The sequence below is a fragment of the Falco naumanni genome, chromosome 5 (assembly GCF_017639655.2).
Source record: "Falco naumanni isolate bFalNau1 chromosome 5, bFalNau1.pat, whole genome shotgun sequence".
Classification (NCBI taxonomy): Eukaryota; Metazoa; Chordata; class Aves; order Falconiformes; family Falconidae; genus Falco; species Falco naumanni.
The window spans coordinates 47,374,424-47,395,478 of record NC_054058.1 but is presented as its reverse complement, the minus strand read 5'-3'; the positions used below and the strand labels follow the sequence as shown (position 1 = coordinate 47,395,478).

Sequence of the window (21,055 nt, the reverse complement as noted above, 5' to 3'; positions counted from 1 at the left end):
CTACAAAAGTATGGATAATTTAGTGAAGAGTATGACAGTTGTACTGAGCAATATACTCTGGAAAGGAAATGGAAATGTGGTTGCAGGACATTTTGTTAGTGAGTTGCACACTGAGAGTACAAGGCAGAATGCAGAAAAGCCTAGCTTCCCCAGGCTGGGAACTCCACGTGGGAGTAAGTAGCTGGAGCTCCAAGTTAAGCACCTAGAATGTGCCAGAGGGGCTGATTTTGATGCACCTATAGGTTTAGAGAGGAACAAGCACTTCCCGTTGCCTAGTTGTGAGCAGGGCCACAACCTGAAATTACACTCCTCAGTGGAGTTTGAGAAGCTAGACCTTAAGACTTCAGTAATGCCTCTCCACTTAGAAGAATGGCTTTGGACTACAGTTACTAGAAGTGAGCTTTTTTTGGAAAAAGTGAATAGAGTCCTATATACCTACCCATAAGAAGTGTGAATGATACCATCTTTTCTGTTAAGGTCTAAAGGCTAGAACACTAACCCAGGAAGGAGGAGACCTCACTTTATCCTCATTCAGAATAAAACATGCAATTTCACCAGAATGTTAATACCTACTAGCAATGAAGGCAGTTTTGGAGTAGGAAGAAAAACCATCTTCCATATCTTCTTTTACTGGTGGACAGTAAGTGATTTAAGACTGCCTGTAACGAGGAGGCACGATATTGTAGTTCAATGGTTAGGATACTTACCCGAGAGACTCTTGGGCTGTCTTTTTATTTTATTGCCCATCTTTTTATTTTATTGGCCAGTCAAAAAGCCACCACCTCTTAAAAGGAAGCTGTAACTAACATCTCTGCAGAGCCTGGTCTTGTAGGAACAAGTATGGTAGATGTTGCAAGGATGCACTTACTAGACAAAGCTGAAGTGGAAGGAGAAATATATCTATATGATTAAGCACCAGCATCAAACTGGTAGGAACTAAAGCCAATTTGGAACAGGCTGAGAACTGAGGATATTAAAACATTTTTTTAAAATCAAATAAGGAGAAAAAAAGTTAATTAGATGACTCCAGTGAGAAGACCCAATTCTCCCAATAAAACCAGTAAGTTTCTGTTACTGATGGCAACAGATGCAGAAGTTGGTCTAAAGTTTGTTGACAAGATGTAAGCATGGAACATATTTCATATTTATATGCAGCTTTATATTTCAAGTAGAGCTGTAAAGAATAAAACTCAGAAGTGTATCTGAAACTACTCAGGCACATTGTCAGCTAGGAAAGAGTAGGAAGCCCCTTTACTCAACTAGTCGTACTGAAATCAAGATCAGAGCAGACAGGCCTTGAACTCCAAACAAAGCAATAGATTAGAAGCAGCTATTTATGTATTTATAATAGCCTGAGATGGAAGCTACTATTTATGTAGTGGCAGAACAAAACCAAGCCTTCTAGAATACATTATTTCCCTCTCCGCAAAAAGACAACAGTAGAGAAAAGAAGTGTGCACATAAAAACCATAGAGTGTATATTTATTTAAAATAAGTACTCATACAGAAGGACATCAATAACACATGGAGAATTCAGATTCTTGCTCCAAGTTATCTTTCCTTCACAGAAAATAATACAAGCTGAAGATTAGACTTGCTATTTGGCAATGTAAACGTTGCAAAAAAGAGTATGTATTTCCATTAGGAGGTACTTTGTTACATCTTATTCTTGGCTTACCTCAGGTTACATGACACCCAGTAGTTAGAACATTACTATGAAGTGGGAGACTGCAATATTAACAGAAGTTGGACCATGCTCAAATACACTATTTTTGTAATAAAACCAGACCAAGTCTACCCACACGTAACAGGTGATCAAGGTTTCCACTGTAAAAGCTTATGCTTTTTATTTCATTTTGAACCATAAAATTCAGTCTATTAAATGAGATAATGGATTACAAAGATAAAGCCATCTGCATAATTTTCCCTGAAGCTATAGTTCAAAAAAGGTAGATGTTAAGATAGCTTTACACTGAGATCCAAGAGCCTCAGTGTTTAAATTACTACTAAAAACCTCGTAAACAGTTCAAAAGGTATTATGGGTTGACCCCAGCCAGCAGCCAAGCACCCACACAGCTGCTCGCTCACTCTCTCTCCCCTCCTTCCCCAGCAAGAAAAGGGAAAGAGCATCAGAAGCAAGAAAACCCACAGGCTGAGCTAAAGGCAGTTTAATAACTGAAGAAAAGAGCCAAAAAACAAACCACCAAGTGATGCAAAGGCCATCACTCACTACCTCCCACAGGCAGTCTGCAAACAATGGCCGCCTTGGAAGCCAACATCTCCACCCCACCCCCTGCCTTCTTCTTGTACCCAGTTTTTATTGCTGAGGGTGGGTATGGAATAGTCCTTTGGCCAGTTTGGGGTGGCTGCCCCAGCTGCATCCCTCCCAATCTCCTGCCCACCCCCAGCCTACTTGCTGTGAGGGCAGAGCAGGAAAAAAAGAGAAAGCCTTGACCCTGTGCAAGGACTGTTCAACAATGGCCAAAACATCGGTGTGTTACAACACTGGTTTAGGCACAAATCTGAAACACAGCACCATATGGGCTGCTATGAAGAAAATTCACTCTAGCTCAGCCAGACTCAGCACAGAAAGAAACCCCAAGAATTCAGCTGTTAATCTGCATGAGATATAGCATATCAAGGCTCGTTATTTGGAAGCCTGAAATCAAAAGCAAGTCATCTATGGTAAAATGCTTTCAGTATATGACATTGTGTGCCAAATTTACCAAACCTGAAAGCAGTCCACTAGTCAATACTGTTCTTAACATTTGCAGTAGTGGCTTTGACTAGTGTATTTATAAAACAAGTAAGCCTAAGGCCTTCTCCAAACATACAACTTGTATGCAAACTTGTGTGTGGGACTTGTGTCCATGTTATTAAAAGTGATAAGATTTCCTCATATAGTTTGGATATTGGTATTTACTGTTTACTCCCACCAGTTTGTAAGCAGTATTGTACAGTAGATATGCATAAATAGAATCATAAATAAAAAAACCTAACAAGGTGCTCAGAAAGGCAGCTCAATGACTTTGCCCCTGCGCAGGAGAATTCAGTTTATAATGCCTGCTTACTGCAGTTCCAGGGGGAAATGTATTTATTAAATATAACATCAGAAACTAAAGTTTCCATGCATCTCTTTTCTGGCCCATAAGTAAATATCCTGGGAACGGAGAGCAGAAGTGATGGTCCATGGAAGTCAGCAGTGTCTCTTCACAGACCTTGAGAGCTCCTCAGTGTTTGTAGGAATGACTGTTCATTAAACCCAAAATAGCCCAAACAATGCTACTCCCAAGGACAGTAGTTTTTATTAATCTACCATGAAACTCACTTCTGTTAAGGGTGAAGGTGTTGAGCACCACTGATGTTTAACCCACTGAAAGCCTTCAGGAGTTGAGAGTGTAAGCAGCGTATAGCTTTCTGATGCTTTCAGATGTTTAAAGGCAAATGCAGCCCCTCATTACCTCCTCAGAAAATTACTCATCATGTCCAGAAAGTAATATAGGAGAGCCAGTAAGATCTCCATAAATAAAACAAAAGGCCACTGCAGAATAAGACTGCCCACAAAATTTTAACCTTTGCACTGAAAAACTATTTAGCAACTCAGTTTTACATGTAAAGGCCACTCCTGCAGAGCAGTAAGGCTCTGCCGGTGCAGGTCAGTACTCACAGCTCTGTATTACCGGAGCAGGAGCTGCTTTGGGGCTCTATCCCCAGGGAAAGCACCCTCCCAGCAACTTAGGAGGCTTCTCTCCGTGCAGCAAGAGCTTTCTAGGAAAGACTGGGCTGACTTACAGTCAGATTTGAATATGAACTAAGCTAAGGCTATCTGCCCAAGGTTTTAAAAGTAGCATTACTCACTGAAGAGATCTGTCATGAATCTGAGAGGCTAAGGCACAACAAGAGTAAGCAATCAAAGCTACAATTTTCCATGTCCAATTTAACACAAACCCAGAAGGCTCCAATTCCAAGCCAGCTGAAGCCGCTTTAAGGCATACAGGGGGCACAGGTAACACTGGTAACAGCAGCTGTCAAATCTAAACATTACTAGAGATTTCTTTTTAATGCACGCAGGTGACCCAAACTGCATTCTGGGACACTGGTGACTTAAAAATCATAGTTTTGTTTGAGGTATTAGAAACCTTACAGCTTATGCATAGCTCTGTCGCTTGCCACAGGCCCTGATGCAGATGTGCCAGAACCACGAGAATGGCTCAGGCTCTGCCCTGAGCAGATGTTTCTTGGGCAGGCTTTGCTCCCTTGGAAATGAGCAGCAGCAAAAGCAGCAGCCCTAGCTCCCCTTTCCTCTCTCCCACCTTCCCCGCAGTGGGTCAGGCTAGCAGCAAACAGGGTTATTCTCTATTCCACAGCGCTACACAGCAAGCAAGCTCACTTCCAAATATATCCAAACAGAAGTTGCTAAACTGCAAAATAAATACAGTTCTTACTGTAAGTTATGCCACAAAATGTAGGTTATACCTAATATTTCATGGTAAAGGTAGTGTTATTTAACTTTTTGCCTTGTCCTCAGCATAGCAGATACAAGAGGCCGTTTGAACAAAATTTAATACTTCCACAGAAAGTAACAAATAAGTTTACTTTCTGGGTTTTTTACTCCCTGTCATAACAAAATAGTGATCATCTTGCCTGTTCTTCGTAAGTGGACCTTTTGATACACCAGGCATTCCTTTGTTACACACTGTTGGTGATTTTCCCTTAGGGAGAGGCTTCTTGGCTGCTGGGGCCAAGCTTTCATTTGCTTGCACGTTTTGGGTCGAAGGCTGACCTTTTGCAGAAGGCTGCATTGGCTTTTTGGTCACTGCTGCTTTGGCTGAAGTTTGAGGAAGCCGTACAACAGATAAGGGAGTACGTTCAGGAGGTTTGGATGAAGAAGTGTGTCCAGCCTGACGGGGTTTACTGACATTTGGCTGCTTATTGACAGCCGATGATATGTTTTTGCTTGTAGACACCAGCGTAGGTGGTGATTTTGATGCTTTGCTAACTACAAGGGAAGGTGCAGAAGCCGAGTGTTTTAGGACTGAAGCACTTTTCAGGTTCCTTGCCCGGTCAGAAGCTGTTTGTGGAGCTTTCTGAGGATGCTGAGACCCAGTCCCTGAAGTCTGAATAGCATTTTCAGAAGGAGGTTTTGTGAAGAGCTGCTGAGAATGTGCAAACTTGGCAACAGCACGCAGATTTGTAACAGGCAGCCCAGCAGCCCTTGGAGCAACTGAATTCACTTTGGTTTTAGTGACAGATACAGGCTTGCATTTAGCAGGGACGTGCTTCTCTTTTGAAGCCATCGTTTCAGCTGTCCCAGGCAAGTGAGATGGCTGTTTTTTAGAGGATGAGAGGACAGGATGCAGCGTTGATGCTGGGGAGCCCTGAGGCGGGGCAAATTTCACCTTGGGAGCATCAGGGGACCGAATACGTTTGCGTAATGTCTCAGAGTGAACGAGAGCCATCCTTGCTCCTGCAGATGGAAAGTTTTTGCTTGCAGGCTGTGAAGGAGCAGAAGCTGGTGAGTTCTGTGCAGGAGACTCCAACTTCGTTAAGGTGCCAGCTAATGGTTTGAAAGGAGACTGCATGCCTGTTGCTGAAGACCCTTGTAATTTGGACTTGACTGTCAATGACTTGGCTGTGGAGGATGGGGGCACTAGCACTTTTGGTGACAGGGCAGGGGACTGAGGACGCTTAGATAAACCCTTCTTGACACTGGCCCCGAGAGCTGAAACAGGAGTAGGGGGTTTTGATGGTTGCTTTGGAAACATATTGACAGCTGACATTGGATTCATAAGAGGAGGCTCCTGAGTTTTAGCTGATAAGCTGGGGACACTGTCACTGGTGATCCCTTTCTGAAAAGCCAGGATTTTCTGTTCCAGAGTTGCAAACTGAAGCACTCGACATGGATCATATTTAAGCAGAAAACCTTGAAGAGTGTCCCAGCCTCCACCAACACGTACCATCACATGCTTGCCATGCAGCATCTGAGAATGGAGGAAGAGCGGGTGGGAGCAGGAGAAGAACAAAAGAAATTTCGATCCTGTTTTATGCAACATTATGTCTTCAACTTACATTAACATCTATAAAAATTGTAAGAAAGGAAGTCCTATTTTAAGTCAGAGAAACATTTTAAAAAAAAAAGAAGTTATGTGATAAATAAGGTTTATCCTTCCCAATTCTTTCATTAGATAGTTTCTCCTGCAGAGACAGTCGTTACGCGTTGGGAAATAATGAAAGCATATATACAGAAGACATTTTAACCATTCTGTCAGCATCTTTATTCAGTATCCAGAGACCTGGATACGGGTTTTGTTCAAATTATGGAAGCTGTCCTAACACAAACTCTTATGCCTGCTGAAGAGTGTGTTCAACTATCCCGTAAATGATAAACCCCAAGTGTCCAGATTTTGAATGAGCAACGTTCTCAATATATTTTATAGCATTAGCCTTATTTATATTGCAAGTTGTTACTGAAATTTTAGAAACACCACAGAAAAGTATTACCTAACTTAGTGTAGTTGTAAAATCAATGGCTGTAAGATTTAAGTAGCTATGCCTACTTTGAATAGGGGATTGGATGATGTGGTGTCCCAACATAAATCATTCTGTAATTCTAAAACAATTCCATAAAAATGAGGTATTCCACTTAAAAGCATTTCTCTCCCCATTATGAATATAAATTGGAATTCTAAGAAACTACTTACTCGTATGAAAAGTATTTTATCTCCCAGTCTATAACGTCCCTCTGATAAGTATTCAATTGAAAATCGATGGGAACAACTGCAGGGAGGATCTTCTGCTATATGTTTAACCTAGTTATTAAAAATTGAAAGCATTTGTTAGTATTTTAACAGAAGCAACTATTCTGTTAAACTATTTCAACAGTTTGAGGTATTTAATACAAGAAAAGATACTGAAATCTTCATTCCATAATCTAAGAAAACAGTAGAATTCTATTCCCTCACAAGAAAACTCAGCTATATAGAGTTTCAAAATGCAGAAGATTAAAAGAAAGAACAAACTGTATGTACAAATTCTTTAAGTTCTTCCAATCCAATTGTCATGATTTTTTCGATTTTAAGTTATTTCTACTTTTGTTTTTAAGATTTGTCCGTAACACTATGCATAGTACCATCAATTCCAACTACAACCTTGTACAGACACTGTTATGGTATCTAGAAATAAAAACAAGTGCCTGGGTCTCTCCTGTGACCAAATCTGTTGCTACACCTGAGCCAGGACTACCTCAGCATTCTCCCTAACTTTTTGTAAGGCTTTTGTAAATTTACCTTCTGTGTGACACCAAAGAAGGAAACCACTGAAAAAAGGAGAAAGGTAGTCCCAAATAAGTGCAGGGTTAGAGAATATGTGTCTACTACAGCCACTTAGAAACTTAACAAAACAGAAGGTCAAAACTACTGCCAAGCAGGAAAACCAGTGAGTTTTCAGAGCAAGCAAGGATCTGGTGGCTGACATTCCCAAAGAAGAGAAAGTTTCATATTTTAACACAGAGGACCTTTAAAATAAATGGATTTTAAAGCCTCAACATGCATTTTTAAGCAAAATAGGAGAGTTGTTCATCAGCTTTTTTGGACCAATTCACAACATGTACAATTAATTTCCTTTCCTGCATACATATTCATTTCCAATTGATACAGCTACACACATTTTATGTAAAGGCTTTGAAAAAACTCTTTTGAAAAACACTAATTTAACATTTGATGAAGTTTTATGAAAACATCAAATTGAAGAGAAGCATGTTGCAGTCATAGAATACTGACGCACCAGAAAAACTGAATGAGAGTATTTTTTATACTCAAAGAAGCAACGGTGGCAGGGACAGGAATCAAGGCAAATTATATGCACTGAGGCATTAACTCCAAAACATATATGACAGCATTTTGCTTACATTTAAAAAAAAAAAAAAAGTTAAAGAGAGGTGCATGCCCTTTAATGAGGCTCACAAGTATTAGATGAAAAAAGCCTGTGCTTGCTGAGCCAGATCATATAAGTACTAAACTTAGAGTTTGATTTAAAGCTCTATCACAATAAATAGTAGTACTTACTGCTTCATGTAGCTCCCCATGGTGGCAACATGATTTTGCTGTGCTAATAGGTGATGGTGGTCCAGAGGTCATCAGCAGTGTTTCTTCTAGCTCAATTTCCTCCTCTAGTTTTACTAGCACAGGAGGTTCAACTCCATACCTCAAATACAAAAGTAGAGAGCTTAATTGCTAATTTTCTAAAGAAAACAAAAAGATTCTGAGTGGCTTGACTGACAGGGAAAAGCACTAAATCAGTCAGAGGAACATCTGCCTTGATAATCCAGAAAGAGAAGGAGCAGCTCTGTGTTTCTAGTAGGAGCCCTCCCTAAGATGGTCTTGGAGCTATCAAGAAAAGGCAGTAAAAATATTGGTAATACTACACGATTTAAGTCACATCCAATTTAGATAAACTAACTTAAAGCTTCCAGCTCTGCACTAGAAATACATTAAAGTCTAAATTTAGAGAATGATAGAAAAGACCTTAAAACTGTATTTCATGTTCAGTGAGATCTTCCAAGATGCACACATAGCAATAAGCTGAATGTAGCATTTAACCCCATACAACTATAAAAAGCAGTATGGATCACCACCTCTTCATGAAAAGTCTGACAAATACTTGAAAAAATACTCACATTGTACAAATGTCCTAGAAAAGCTACTCATTACTTTCTGTGCAGAACAAACATCTACTGCACTGCACTTAATGACTGCAGATTGTCGTAACTGTCTTATCTTTTACTTAATAGAATGTGTTCTTCAATTTCTTGTTAGGAGCATGTGTAGACATGTACCTGGATACAATGCGCCCAATTTCCAACAAACAAAGATATACTTGTCTTGGATCCTTGTGCAAAACTAAAAAGGAAGAGAATAAAAGGGAGTTACAGCACATATTCAGTGTGGGGTGGCCCGTGCAATTAGATACAGAGAAGGAAAGACAAGGAATAGGTGACTAACTTTGCCATCACTCCACCCAGAGGCAAGCTACATTACCACGGACAAAGCACTACATGCTTTCCAACTTTAATTTTCTATTCCATAAAGAGTTTAAACCCATCCTGGCACTCCCGAAACCAAACTCTTCTCTACCCCCTAAGAGAAATACGCTTTTTTTTTAGTTTTATGCTGTTCCTTTTTGATGTGAACTGGAAATAAGAGATCCCAGAGCTTCCCTATCGCCAAATACATTATTGCTGTCTTAAAGATGAAAAGCATTCAACAACTGTAAATAGGAAAGCAGAGCCCATCTGTTCACGCTCGTGCATACAGACACAGATAGGCACACACACACTCTATAGGTGAACAATGCAGGGGAACACACTGCAAGGGACCTAGCTGGCAAGTGGATGGCTATGCAGCCAGTCTGCCTAAGTAGTTTAAACCCTCGTCTGTGAAAGAACACCCTGGGTGATTGTTATCATTTCAGTAAGCAACACATCTTTTTTCTTATCACTTTAAAAGCTCTAGGTGCCAGCAGGGTCCATCCATGTGGCAGACTCACCCAGTTCCACTAGAAGATACCACTTTGCCAGTGGCAGCTCACCTACCCCATGCTATACTCTCATTTCACACACACACCCTCTGCCAGCCCCCCACCTCCTGCCCCATCCACCCAGAGCTTTTCTTCAGAATGTGGTATCTCTGTGAGGCTGTATCAGAAAAGGATAGTCAAAATCCCTGACCATAAGAAGGAGGAGAATGACACTGGCTTAAGAGACAAGCACTCAAATTTGAACATCAGATATTGCCTGGGATTACAGAAAAGAAGCAACGCTATTTCAGATCTGTTAGTGGCATGCAGTTTTGCACTAGGCTATGCTTCTCAAAGACTGTGCCCACATTAACCCAGCTGGTGCCCAATGCCGAGGCTGCTTTGTACCCCTCAGTTCAGAGCAGCTGTGCCTTGATTGCATAGTCACACTAAATGACAGTCAGGAGAGCTGAGGAATGAGATGGAAATGTGGAATGATAACCAAACGCTATGAAGATGACTGTGGCAGATCTTCTGGATTATCCTGACAACTTTGAAATGAAAAAAATTAATCATTTCTATTGTCGCACTGAAGAATGGAAGAGGCAGAAGGAAGTCAATGTCTGTTTTGGTTTCTCGAAACTTCCATATTTAGGTGTGCAAGAAAAAGAAACAAAGCCATGAACAGAGAAGGAAAATAATTTACATTCTCATGCACAAGTAACTACTTCCTCCTCTGTCCCCATACAAGCCTCGAAATTGAGATGCTTTCAACATGTTCTAAGAACAGTTGTACGGATGCTTCAGAAAAAAAACCTGTGCTTTCTTAGCCAGCTAGAACTATTGCCTAATAACTCAGAAACCAAAGGCTGGGAGAGATGTCATTCAGCTCCCATCAACACACACACAGCACTGTTCTTTCCCCCACCACCAAGAAGTATAAGAAACAGGAAAAGCTGTAGATACAATTTTCACATGGTGCAAGATTTATGTTGAAAGTCTGACTTTCTTCACACCATGCAGTAACAATATTCAATAGAAACTGGAAATTCACTCTGAAGAGAAACCTAATAAGCCAGCTCTATATTTAGAGATGAAATCTAACATCTTTCTGATGTTTAAATTGATATTTAAAACAACTTTGCTTTAAATAAGACCAAAGTGTTTCCTAAAGCATAAGCCAAGTATGAAGTCAGTTGTTCTTGTTTACATCATCTACTCCAGTTTGTAAGTATACTTCTTAAAAGATCTGATTATGAAGGGCAAATATAGAATAGAAAGCTGACATAGCCATAATCTAAAAGGTACTAGAGGTCATTTAATCTTTTGGGTTTTGTGTTTTTTTCAGCTGTAACAGAAGTGGTACAATTTGCGTAAGTCCAGAAGAGATAAATCCAAATATATCCCAGCAGCGATCAAGACATTTGTTTTGGCTTGCTGTCAAAAGGCGTCCTATGATAGCTACCTCGCCCCTTCTACTGCCTCAGGAGCCACTGAATTTATTTCCTTCACATCCATCCACACTATGGTGGTGGTGTTGCTATATGTATCTGATGGGAAAAAGACAGTTGTCAAATTCTTTCCCCTATTTCATTCATAAAGAGTGGCTTGAAAGTTTGATGGAGAACATCAGTGGAAAGAATGGCTGCAAGTCTGCTCATTTCAACTGCCAAAAAGGCTCACAGAACATATTTATGCCACAAAGCAAGCTTGTGTCAAGAATTACAGACTTCAAAACACTTCTTGGCTATGAGTGAAAGCCACAGCATTAGGAAATCCTGTCTGCTTATCTCAGGGAGGATAAACAGGTTCTAGTTACCCATCCACTTACAGAAACTAAGATGTTTAAGCAATGCAATTCATACAAGTTAAAGTGAAAAAATAATAAACCTAATTTTCTTATAGCTCAGTTCTCCTGCTCATCTGTATTTCATGGCACTGAAAAAAAGATACACTCACTAGTCAAATCACGAGACAGATGCAAATGAGAATGATTTCTCAACTATTTTAAAAGATGACTTATCCAGTACAGAAGGCATGGGCCTTTTTTCTTACCACTTTAAAACTCTAGGGGCCAGCAGGGCCCATCCGTGTGGCAGATTCAACCAGTTCAACTAGCAGGGAGAACTTAAAAGAAAAGCAGTTAATGAAAACAGTTCCTCCCATTTAAACAGCATTAAATGGCAAAAAGAGTTCAAGAAAATCTAGGAAATGTTGTGACAAATTCATTTGATTACTGAAAACAAAGGTACTTTGCAATCTTCTGCTATTATGCTATAGGCAGATGTTTTTCCTTTAAAAAAAAAAACCAACACAAACACCCACAAAAAAAAAACCACCCAAAAAAACCCCAGTATTTGGTTGCCACAGAAAGGTTTGTATTAATTAATTTTTACTGACATAATAGCTGGTAGAAGAGCATTTCATTATTTACCATGTGATGAAAGCACAGTTCCTCTTAATTAGCAGTCAAAAAAATTTGATTCCATCTGGAAGTATCAGTCTAGAAGCTGTTTGTTGTAAGGGACAGACTGCACTGGGGCAGGCATACACGCAGTTGGCAATATTTATTTTTATAACTATCTTATTAAATGGGAAAACACAAATGGTTTAGTCATGTCAAGTAGGTCCTGAAGTAAATGTTAATTACCAACAGACTGTTGCCACTTCAGGCACAACGCCTTGATGCAATTACCAAATTTAGCAGTCGTGAATGCATTATTCTGAGGGCTTTCTCCAACAAGAATGAGCTCTAATACCAAATAAAGGATCTTAGTGTGAGTTGACTCCATGGCCCTGTAGTCTTTCCGCACAGAGAAAGCAAAACCACACTTTTCTCCTTTGTTTCTCAGTGAGCCTTTTACTGAAGGAAAACATGTGGGTTTGCCACAGAGCTATCTCTGCCCTCTTCATCCCACACAGCAACTTTTACAAGTGCGGAAAAGCATCATGCAAATTAGAGCAATCGCTGAACTGATTTGTCAAGGTTTTTACTTGAACACCGCCTTAAAACAAACAAAAAAACATTAATAGCTTGCACGAGACAGGCGCAGTCGTGACAAAGGTTTCAAAAAGCTACACACAAGAGATGTGCCTGACAAGATAGTTATCCACATACAGATCAATGCAAGTCTTACAAAAAGACAGATTTACCTAAACCTTCGGATTCAAAGAGGTAAGTCTCATCAACTCCAATGGCCCTACACCAGTTAAGAAAGTTGGCTGTATTATCTCTGGCAAAAAAAGATCCTGATGGAGCGTCCTTCTTACATGGAACTTTTCTCATAGGAAAATTCTAGCAAGGGAAGAAAAAGAAAAAAAGTACATTACGCACATCAACATTGCCAACAGATTTCAAAGCACATTTACAAAGGAAAAACCTCACTAAATTCAGAGTACAGAATCAGTGTTTAGTAACTATTTGGTGTTCAACCCACGATGTATTCTATTAAAAAAGCTACACTAACATAGAAGGTATTCCACCTTATGGTTATGAACACTCACCGAGTAAACAATCCGTAGCTCTGCAGCCTCTCCCAAAGTTGCCCATACAGTTGCTTCCCCATTTGCCCACATGCTGGGGTAGAAGTCTTACTGGCGTTTCACAGGTCTGGATATGTATTCTCCCTTCCCAAGCTCTGTTCTCAGCAGCAGTATGAGCACAGCTAGAGAACCCCCGATCAACTAAACTATACTTAGCTGCCAGATTTCAACATTTTAGAGCCTGTTCTAGAGAGCAGAGGGAATCAGAAGGGAGCAAGGAGCAGTTTGCTTTAAAGCAATTCAGTAACTTGTTTTTAAACTGGTATCTTCAAAACTAGAAAAGCAGTTCAAAGATACACAAGCTATGCGCGATGTCCTTCTTAAAAAAACCCTAAGGATTTGCAGCATTCATATGGCTCTTGTATGAATACCATTTGGCATCCTAAAACTGCTGGTTTGTCTCCCTCAATTAATAATAATTCTCATATAAGTAATTATATTACTTAACTGGTAAGTATCCATTATTTAAAACTATTGTTTTACTAAACAAACAGTAAAAGGCAAACACACAAAAAAATGATCTGGATATGGTGAAACAATTCCTCCTGCCCCCAGGGGAAAACACTATTAATCAGGGCATATTAGCTAGTAATCTACTACTTGATAAATCTAGGCATTATTGTATCTTTACGGGGTACCTGTGCATTGACCATGTGCTACCTGCACCAGTGTTACATGGATTTATACTCCAAAAGATCAGTATTCTTCAATGTACAAACACAGACTGGAAGTTGCTTCAGATTCATTTCAACTCAGCCTTGGTTCTAACAAAAACCACCAAAGCCCACCTCCAGGTACATTTCAGTTTGGATAGTTTCATGGCTGACCTACACACTAGAGTTCAGCCGCCAGTTTCTGGTATAAAACATGCCACCAAATGCCAACAGGTATCTTGTTACCAATCACACTGATGTCAGGGAAACAAGCTCCAGCTTTGGACTAGATTTTTCTCTGGCAAGACTTCTAGTGAAATCAGATCAGTGAGGACCTTAGGATTTAATTAACAAAGCAAATAGGTGATTTGTTGCATGAGGCCAGTTGATCCATCTGTAAAGCCACACTGTTGTTAATCAGTCTCTGGATAAACAGCACACAGAACACTCTACTTTGGGAAGCCTCACTCATCTGCTTTCCTTTTACTAGTATTTGCAGTTAAACAGTTTATAATATAGGTATTAAAGCTCACCATATGACTCACCCTTAAATTATTTGAGCTACAACATTTTTTAATTGTATTTTGAAGAACGCCAACCAATTGGCAGAGTAGTACCCCATTATCAAGTTCGTCTAGCAGTTGTTCTGCTTTGACTTCTATCCCTAAAAAAAAAAAGGCTAATATTAGAGTTACTCCACAGAAGGTAAAGATGTTTAATACGAACTAAGACTGAAAATTACTACAAGTATGTAAGTAAACTAAAATCAAATATCCACTTAATGAAATTCTGATTAGGTGAACAAGATTCAGAAATACAAATTAGAATGATTAATCATCCTACCTCTAAGAGGTGGCAGCTAATAAAATCCGAAACCAAGCATGCATTTTAATGCAGTTCTAGCCATTCAGGCTCAAATACACCAGATCTTAATAGTACTATATACATTGTCAGCATTGACTGGAATATTGGAAAGCGCCTTGAAATGTATTAGAGTGATTTATTTTTAACCTCACCCATCAAGCCAGACAGCCAGATTGACAGATCTTCTTGCATAGGCACCAAGGTTGCTTCATGCCGCACAGATATCCACTGGTCATACAGGCACACATCTGCCAAGCCTGGCCCATGTCTGGGAGTCAGAGGACTTCGAGGACTTAAGGGAAGGTCATCGCCAAACCACACCTGCAGAAGTTTTTGCTAAGCTGAAGACAGCAAGCTCAAATATTTGCAGTCAGATGACAAAAACTTGCAGTTCTGACTTATACTAAAGATCTATTATTCAAAGAGTAAATGTTCGTCCCCCTTCAGACAGACCAAGCCAACACAACAGTAATCATGAGCGGCGCAGCTCTCATTAGTAACTCCTGCATCAAAAGTACTACTCAATCATTCTCTTGACTCCTTTGGATTTAAAATTACATACTTTCCTAAATATTAAATACAGAAAACATGTTTGTGGGGGGGGTTCTCAACACATTTTAAGTAATGAAATCTGCAGTTTATCACGTAATTTACTATAGACTACTGATTTACCTAATCAAAAATTTCAGAAGTATTTTATATTTAAATAATTTAAATCATGACATTAAAAGGGGAAATATATTCCTATGCAAGAACATAACACACTTTTTGATCACCAATCCTTAGCATTTCTCTTAAGGACTGTGTATTTTCAAACTGAGAGGTAGCTTACTTTTCAAGGGAAGGAGCAATTGAAATTTCATTCCCAAAGACAGAAACCTTCTGATATTCTTAACTACTTTCCTTCCATTCTGTGTGTGTATAAAATACACTTATATTTAAGTGATTAACTAGAATATAGGGTTTTTAAAAACCACCTCTTAATCAAGCAAGTTTTTCAGTATCAGCTTTTACTTCAAAACCTTCTTAGGTAACAGCACACAGAAAGAGAAAAGATCACCTATCTGGTATAACACCGGGTTATCTATCTTATCATATTGCTCCATTTGTAGAATGGGAAAATTATTGGCTTTTTTTTTAACTAGAGATAACTCTGGGGATTCTAGCATTATATCTGCTTCAGGATAGATTTTTGCATTAAAACAGGTATTATAAAGGATTCAAAGATTACACTAAGATTACACAAGGCGGATTTAAAAGATTACCTGAACTGCATTCTGCATGGTCACCTGCATTTACATTAGTTTCTACCCCTGGGGAGAGAGAAGAGAATTTTTAGTACAGTCCCTCCTGCTTTCATGAAAATCCCAAGAAAAACCTTAGTACTTAAGGTTCTGATCCAGTATTCAGTCAACTTCAGTTTCTGCCCTTAAATAAAGCAGCAGTTATTACAGCACAAAGTAGCAACTAATTTCGTGTGCATATATAAGACTCAAAAGTTTGCAGGATTTTAAGGAGCTGTAAGGCATTTACTTTGCCAAAGAGAAATATAAATACTTCAAACCATTATTGGATTTAACAATGTTGGCATTCACCTTTTCATTCCAAGCTATCACAAGTGTATCTTGCACACACAGCATACACATATATGCACCTTGGTTTACATTAAATACTTTGAAGATTATGAAAATCTTAAAGCAAGGAAATAATTTTGAAGAGTGAGGTCTCTTCTTGCATAGATACATGAGAGAAATCAATGTTTTTATTAATTTCTGTTGGGATTTTGACTTTCCAGGCAGTTACCTGGTGAAGTGTGGTATTACCACGTTGGCTGCATACACACATGCCAGAAGGAATTTCCTCAGCATAATTCTCCACAGTGGTAGAGGAGGGCATTACAACCTCAAAATGCACCTATCTATGCCTTGAAGCCAGTTAAAACCAACTTTCTTGCTCTATTACTTAATAGTGGCAGTAAAACTTCATCTTAACCGATTAAGCTGAAAACCAGATTGCAGACATTGTCACACAGTTTTAACACATTTGTTTTCCTTTAAAAATAAAGAACTTCCCTCTCTTGTCCCAGATGTTTAAGCCTTACACATAGATGGCATTCTTCTCCCCTCCTCCATCTGTTACACAACTTGGTTTTCCTATAAATAAGGCTGAATACCCCATCACAGAAGATCTAATTCTTGTAAAAATTCTCCCCCTTCCTCTTATCCAGAAAGCAGAATGGTGCTCTTCCCTGCTCATTTTTCCCTCCTGCTAAACAGGACCACACATCAGGCATTTCAAACAACTTACCTCTACCACCAGCAAACGAGCGACCAGTTTGTTTGCTTTTGGGCTGAAGCCACTTCCTTTTATCGGGACTGCTACCACTTCTCAAACTTTATCAGAGACACTCCAAGTGGTATCTGTTCCCTTTCTTTTATTTCTAGGGAAGAAAGAAGAAAGAAAAAAAAAGAAAAAGAAAAAAAAAAAAAGAAGAGACATCCTCTCCTTGATGTCATTTTTCCTTCTATGAATGAACAAGGAAAGGGCAGGGTATATACCAAGCATTACTAATGAGCATGTTATGCTTCCCACAGCTTTGTCCAGGGGAATACATTTTCCTTTAGCATAAGAAAGCTATTGTCCCAATAGAGTCACAGTAAGAGGCTTCATTGATTAAAAAAAATAAATAAAACAACAGCAGAACAGCCAGTAGAGAAGTTGGTCTCATTAAAATAAGGAGTTCCATATAGGCTAACAAGAGCTCTAGCGTACTAACTGCCAAGGGAAAACAAAGGGCAGCCTAATTCACAGGGAGCACTCAAAACACGAACAAAGCAAAATATTCACGCAGCAGCTATCACAGGAATGCTCAGCATCTGCAGTTTTGTGGCATGCCTAACAAAAAGTAGTTAAAAAAAAAAAAGGAAAAATAATAAAAAAAAAAAGATGAGGCTGAGGAAAACTGTGGCACTTGAACTTCAAGGGTCTGCTCTTCTAAAACAAGTTATTGTAAGCCCATAGGCCAAAGGGCTCTAGAAAGTCAAATGGATTCACTTATTACCAGGGCATCTGAACAACACTTAAGAAAAAACCCTTCTGATGGTACAGAGTACTCTGCACAAATTCTGAGTTGAAAAACGAATATAGTAACAGTTACCCATTTTCAGATCCCAAACAGCCCAGCTCTGAGATCACAGGGAATACAGATTAATGTAGCCTTATCACTTACTGGGAGAGGCATGGGATGAGAAGAGCCAGAAGCCTGCCACCTTCAAGTAGTCAGACTGCAAAGGTGCAGAAGGTGCTGTGGTGAGGTGAATATTGCAGTACCAGGTAGAGTCATAACCAAATCTGACTTCTTCTAAAACCAGTTGGGTTCCCTGCATCAAAAAGCTGTACATAATGAACAAACAAGTATCTGATACTGAATTCATGCAGCTCCAGCTAGAACCACATCAGTTTCTACACGTGCCAATTTTATCAACTCACCTTCATTCAACAGGCATTTGGTGTTCTGGGATCACAGTTGCGAAAAACAAAGACCCTAGAATGAAAATGTACTGTATCGTGTCCCATGCATAGCCTCAGGCCATGCCATTCCCATTTCCAGGCCAGCTGGTATCTCCAAGGTCCCTAGGAGAGCTCTCTACCTGTTGCATCTTTTAAACAGGGGAAGCACCAGAAACTTGCAAGTGTTTCCCAAGCAGGGGGGCAACTAGCCCAGCTCCAAGCTCAGCAAACCTAGAGGTCCCCCACCACCAGCACCACTCTCAGAAAACACCTCATTTCTGCTGCCAACAGGCTCCATGGCATGAAAAGAGAGGAGAAACACTGCCTCATAGCACTGTACAACTGGATCAATACAGCAACACTGGTTTACTGCAAGACGGGTGGTCAGCACCAGATGATACACTGCGGGAAGCAGGAGCTGCCTTCGGCTGACCGACTTCCAAACCTCTGATAAAGGACCAGAGCTATGGATCGACATTAAGAAAGTGAGATGAGAAAAATGTACCTATCTATTGACATGTGGCAAGGGACAGACATTTCTCAGGAAAAGGTGGTGTGGGACACGACCCACACAGGCAGCCGTGTAAGACCATAGTCTGCCTCTGCTCTTCAGAGATGCCCATAACTTTGCCTCCAGGCAATCTGAGAAACAGCAAAGTCAGCAAATACTTCAGGGTGCTAAACACATGCTCTTAGTTGCTACACATGATAGGCTGCTTAATATCAGTTGTATCAGGTTTTATGGATCATTCACTGGGGCCCAACCAGCAAGACACACCACACTAATTAGACTCAGTTCAACTTGTGCTACAGAATGTGTAAGTGCCATTTTACTTGACTACAGAATTTACAAAGAAACAAACAAAATCCACAACTCCACAGATACCTAAAACATAAATGAAGCACCCATTGACCTAGCTTAAGTGAAACCTTAAGGGATTCAGAGACTCATTAAAAAGCCTTGGGTTCAGACTCATTAAAAAAAACTTCGGGTAGAAACACTTTTACATCTTTACCGTATATTTAATATATATATAACACATCATTTTCCATTCCATCAACACCCAAAGCCAGTCACAACAGACTAACCTCAAGCAGCTGGAAACTGTACATTAGTCTTGACAGTACCTACTGAAATCCAGGTGTTTAAACACTCTGAAATGAAAGAAGCTGTCAAGTCACTATCTCTTAAAACCTACTACAGGATAGCCAAGAATTTTTTTGGTACACATAACCTGACATGCTGAAGAAAAGAGATAGACACAAGAAGACATACACGGAGCAGAGTGCTACTCTCTTCCTTACTACAGCAATTACAGAGCCCTTTTGTTGGATTACTGAGTCAGCAGGAGCTCTGCTTCCCTTGGGAGGCCTCAGAGGCACAAAAGAGAAATAACCAGACTAGTCAGTCCAAGGTGATGGGCTTTAAGGTGGCAACCAACTCTTTACACTAAGGCATGCTGACTGCTCTCCTTGGGGACTGCTTTTCTGCACCTCTCTGTGAAAGTGCACGCAAGCATGTGGTAGTGAGCCCACTCTCCCTTTCCAAAGGGTGGCAAAGGGCCCGGACCCACCCGTCAGGGCAGAGAAACCCACTTGAAATCAGGGAGGAGCACTTCATCTCAACCACAGCATCTCCGCAGGCAGACAGCTCCTTTACCACAGCAGCATCCAGTTTGGGGAGAGGCTGGCTAACATGGGACATGCTACTCTCGCCGCTTGCTCACATCCACAGAGAAACTCTCCTCTCCCTCCCATTTCCATCCCACCTTTCTTCCAGCCAAGCAATACTGAAGGGAGCATTGCGTGATGCCCAGACTGGAGGCTGCTGGCTGGCCACAGTCAGGAAAAATTTGTTATGACTTAAAAATGAAGTCTCATCTTAATTACGAAAGATCCACCCAGTGCACTTAGAATTACAAATGCATAGACCAGCTATCCCTTATAGGTCCTACAAGTATCCCTGTGCTTTTTCCCATGTCTTGATCTGGCACTATGCCAAAGGTGACACACAGCATCCGTGGAATACAGCCAGCTTTTGGGCAAAGACAGGAGCCAGACGTTTCTGGGCTTACTAAGCAATATGCATGAGAATATTCGCCCAGAGCACTAGGGCAGATTTCCTACAGAAGCAGCGCTGCACCCTCAAACGTTGGCGTGAGGCACAGGAGGGACGGGTTTGAAGGCTGCTATGCAAAGTCTCTCCCCCCTCCCCAGAGAAGCTCCGCAGCGCTTCACTTTCCAGCACCCGCGCCAGGGCGGCCGACCCGGCCGGGCGGGCGCTGCGGCCACGGGGGGTGTGACCGAGCCGAGCCCGGTACCGGGGTCTATCCCCGCGGCACAGGGCTCCCCGCGACGTGCGATGCTCAGCCCGTTTGCAGCCCTGCCCCTGCAGACAGGCGCTGCTGACCGAGTGCCGCCGCTCCCGAGCTGCGCGCCCGAGGCACCGGCGCCAGAGAGACCCCGCAGCAGCGCCCCGGTCCCCACGCGAGGCGCGACCCGGACCCGGACCCGCCCCTGCTCGGGCGCCCCTCACCCTCCCCGCGGCCCGGGGCCGGGATACGTGCGGGGAGAGCCGCGCGATGCCGCCGCCCCGCCCTGCCTTGCCCTCCCGCTGCCGCCGCTCCCCGGCTCCGCGCCGGGCCGGCCCGGGCCGCCACCGCCCCACTCACCCACAGCTGCAGCGGCCGCCGCGCCGCGATACCCCCGCGCCTCGCGCCAGGGCGTCCCCGCCCACCCCGCGCCGCGCCGGCCGCTCCGTTCGAAAGGACCAATCAGCGCCCGCGGGAGGGGCCGTGGCGGGCGGGGCCGTGCCCGCCGCACCTGGCGCGGAGCCCCGGCCCTCAGCCCCCGGGGTGGCTGGGGGGGGCGCCCGCGCTCATGCCGCCCCTCGGCGCTCCGCCGTACCGGTTTGTCTGGCGGTAGCTCGGGGAGCTCCGCCGGAGGCTCCGCCGGTTTGGGTGAAGGCGCGG

The 21,055-nt window shown here is 41.7% G+C and overlaps 1 protein-coding gene across 3 annotated transcripts; it reads right to left on the bottom strand.

Moving 5' to 3' along the window:
• Positions 1–1,453: 1,453 nt before the first annotated feature.
• Positions 1,454–20,802, bottom strand: GAS2L3 (growth arrest specific 2 like 3). Of its 3 annotated transcripts, none has more exons than XM_040594304.1 (12): positions 20,756–20,802; positions 18,063–18,117; positions 17,803–17,966; positions 16,881–17,013; positions 15,839–15,886; positions 14,726–14,894; positions 14,255–14,373; positions 12,667–12,808; positions 8,834–8,897; positions 8,064–8,202; positions 6,702–6,809; positions 1,454–5,981 (listed from the first exon to the last, which is right to left on the bottom strand). In XM_040594304.1, the coding sequence occupies exons 5-12, from the start codon at positions 15,866–15,868 to the stop codon at positions 4,593–4,595; spliced, it is 2,160 nt and encodes a 719-aa protein (XP_040450238.1). In that variant the 5' UTR covers positions 15,869–15,886; positions 16,881–17,013; positions 17,803–17,966; positions 18,063–18,117; positions 20,756–20,802; the 3' UTR covers positions 1,454–4,592. The 3 variants fall into 3 exon arrangements, with proteins under 3 accessions (XP_040450238.1, XP_040450240.1, XP_040450239.1); XM_040594306.1 differs by having other exon boundaries at positions 17,803–17,953; positions 20,756–20,776; XM_040594305.1 differs by lacking the exon at positions 20,756–20,802 and having other exon boundaries at positions 18,063–19,200.
• Between the last annotated feature and the right edge of the window lie 253 nt (positions 20,803–21,055).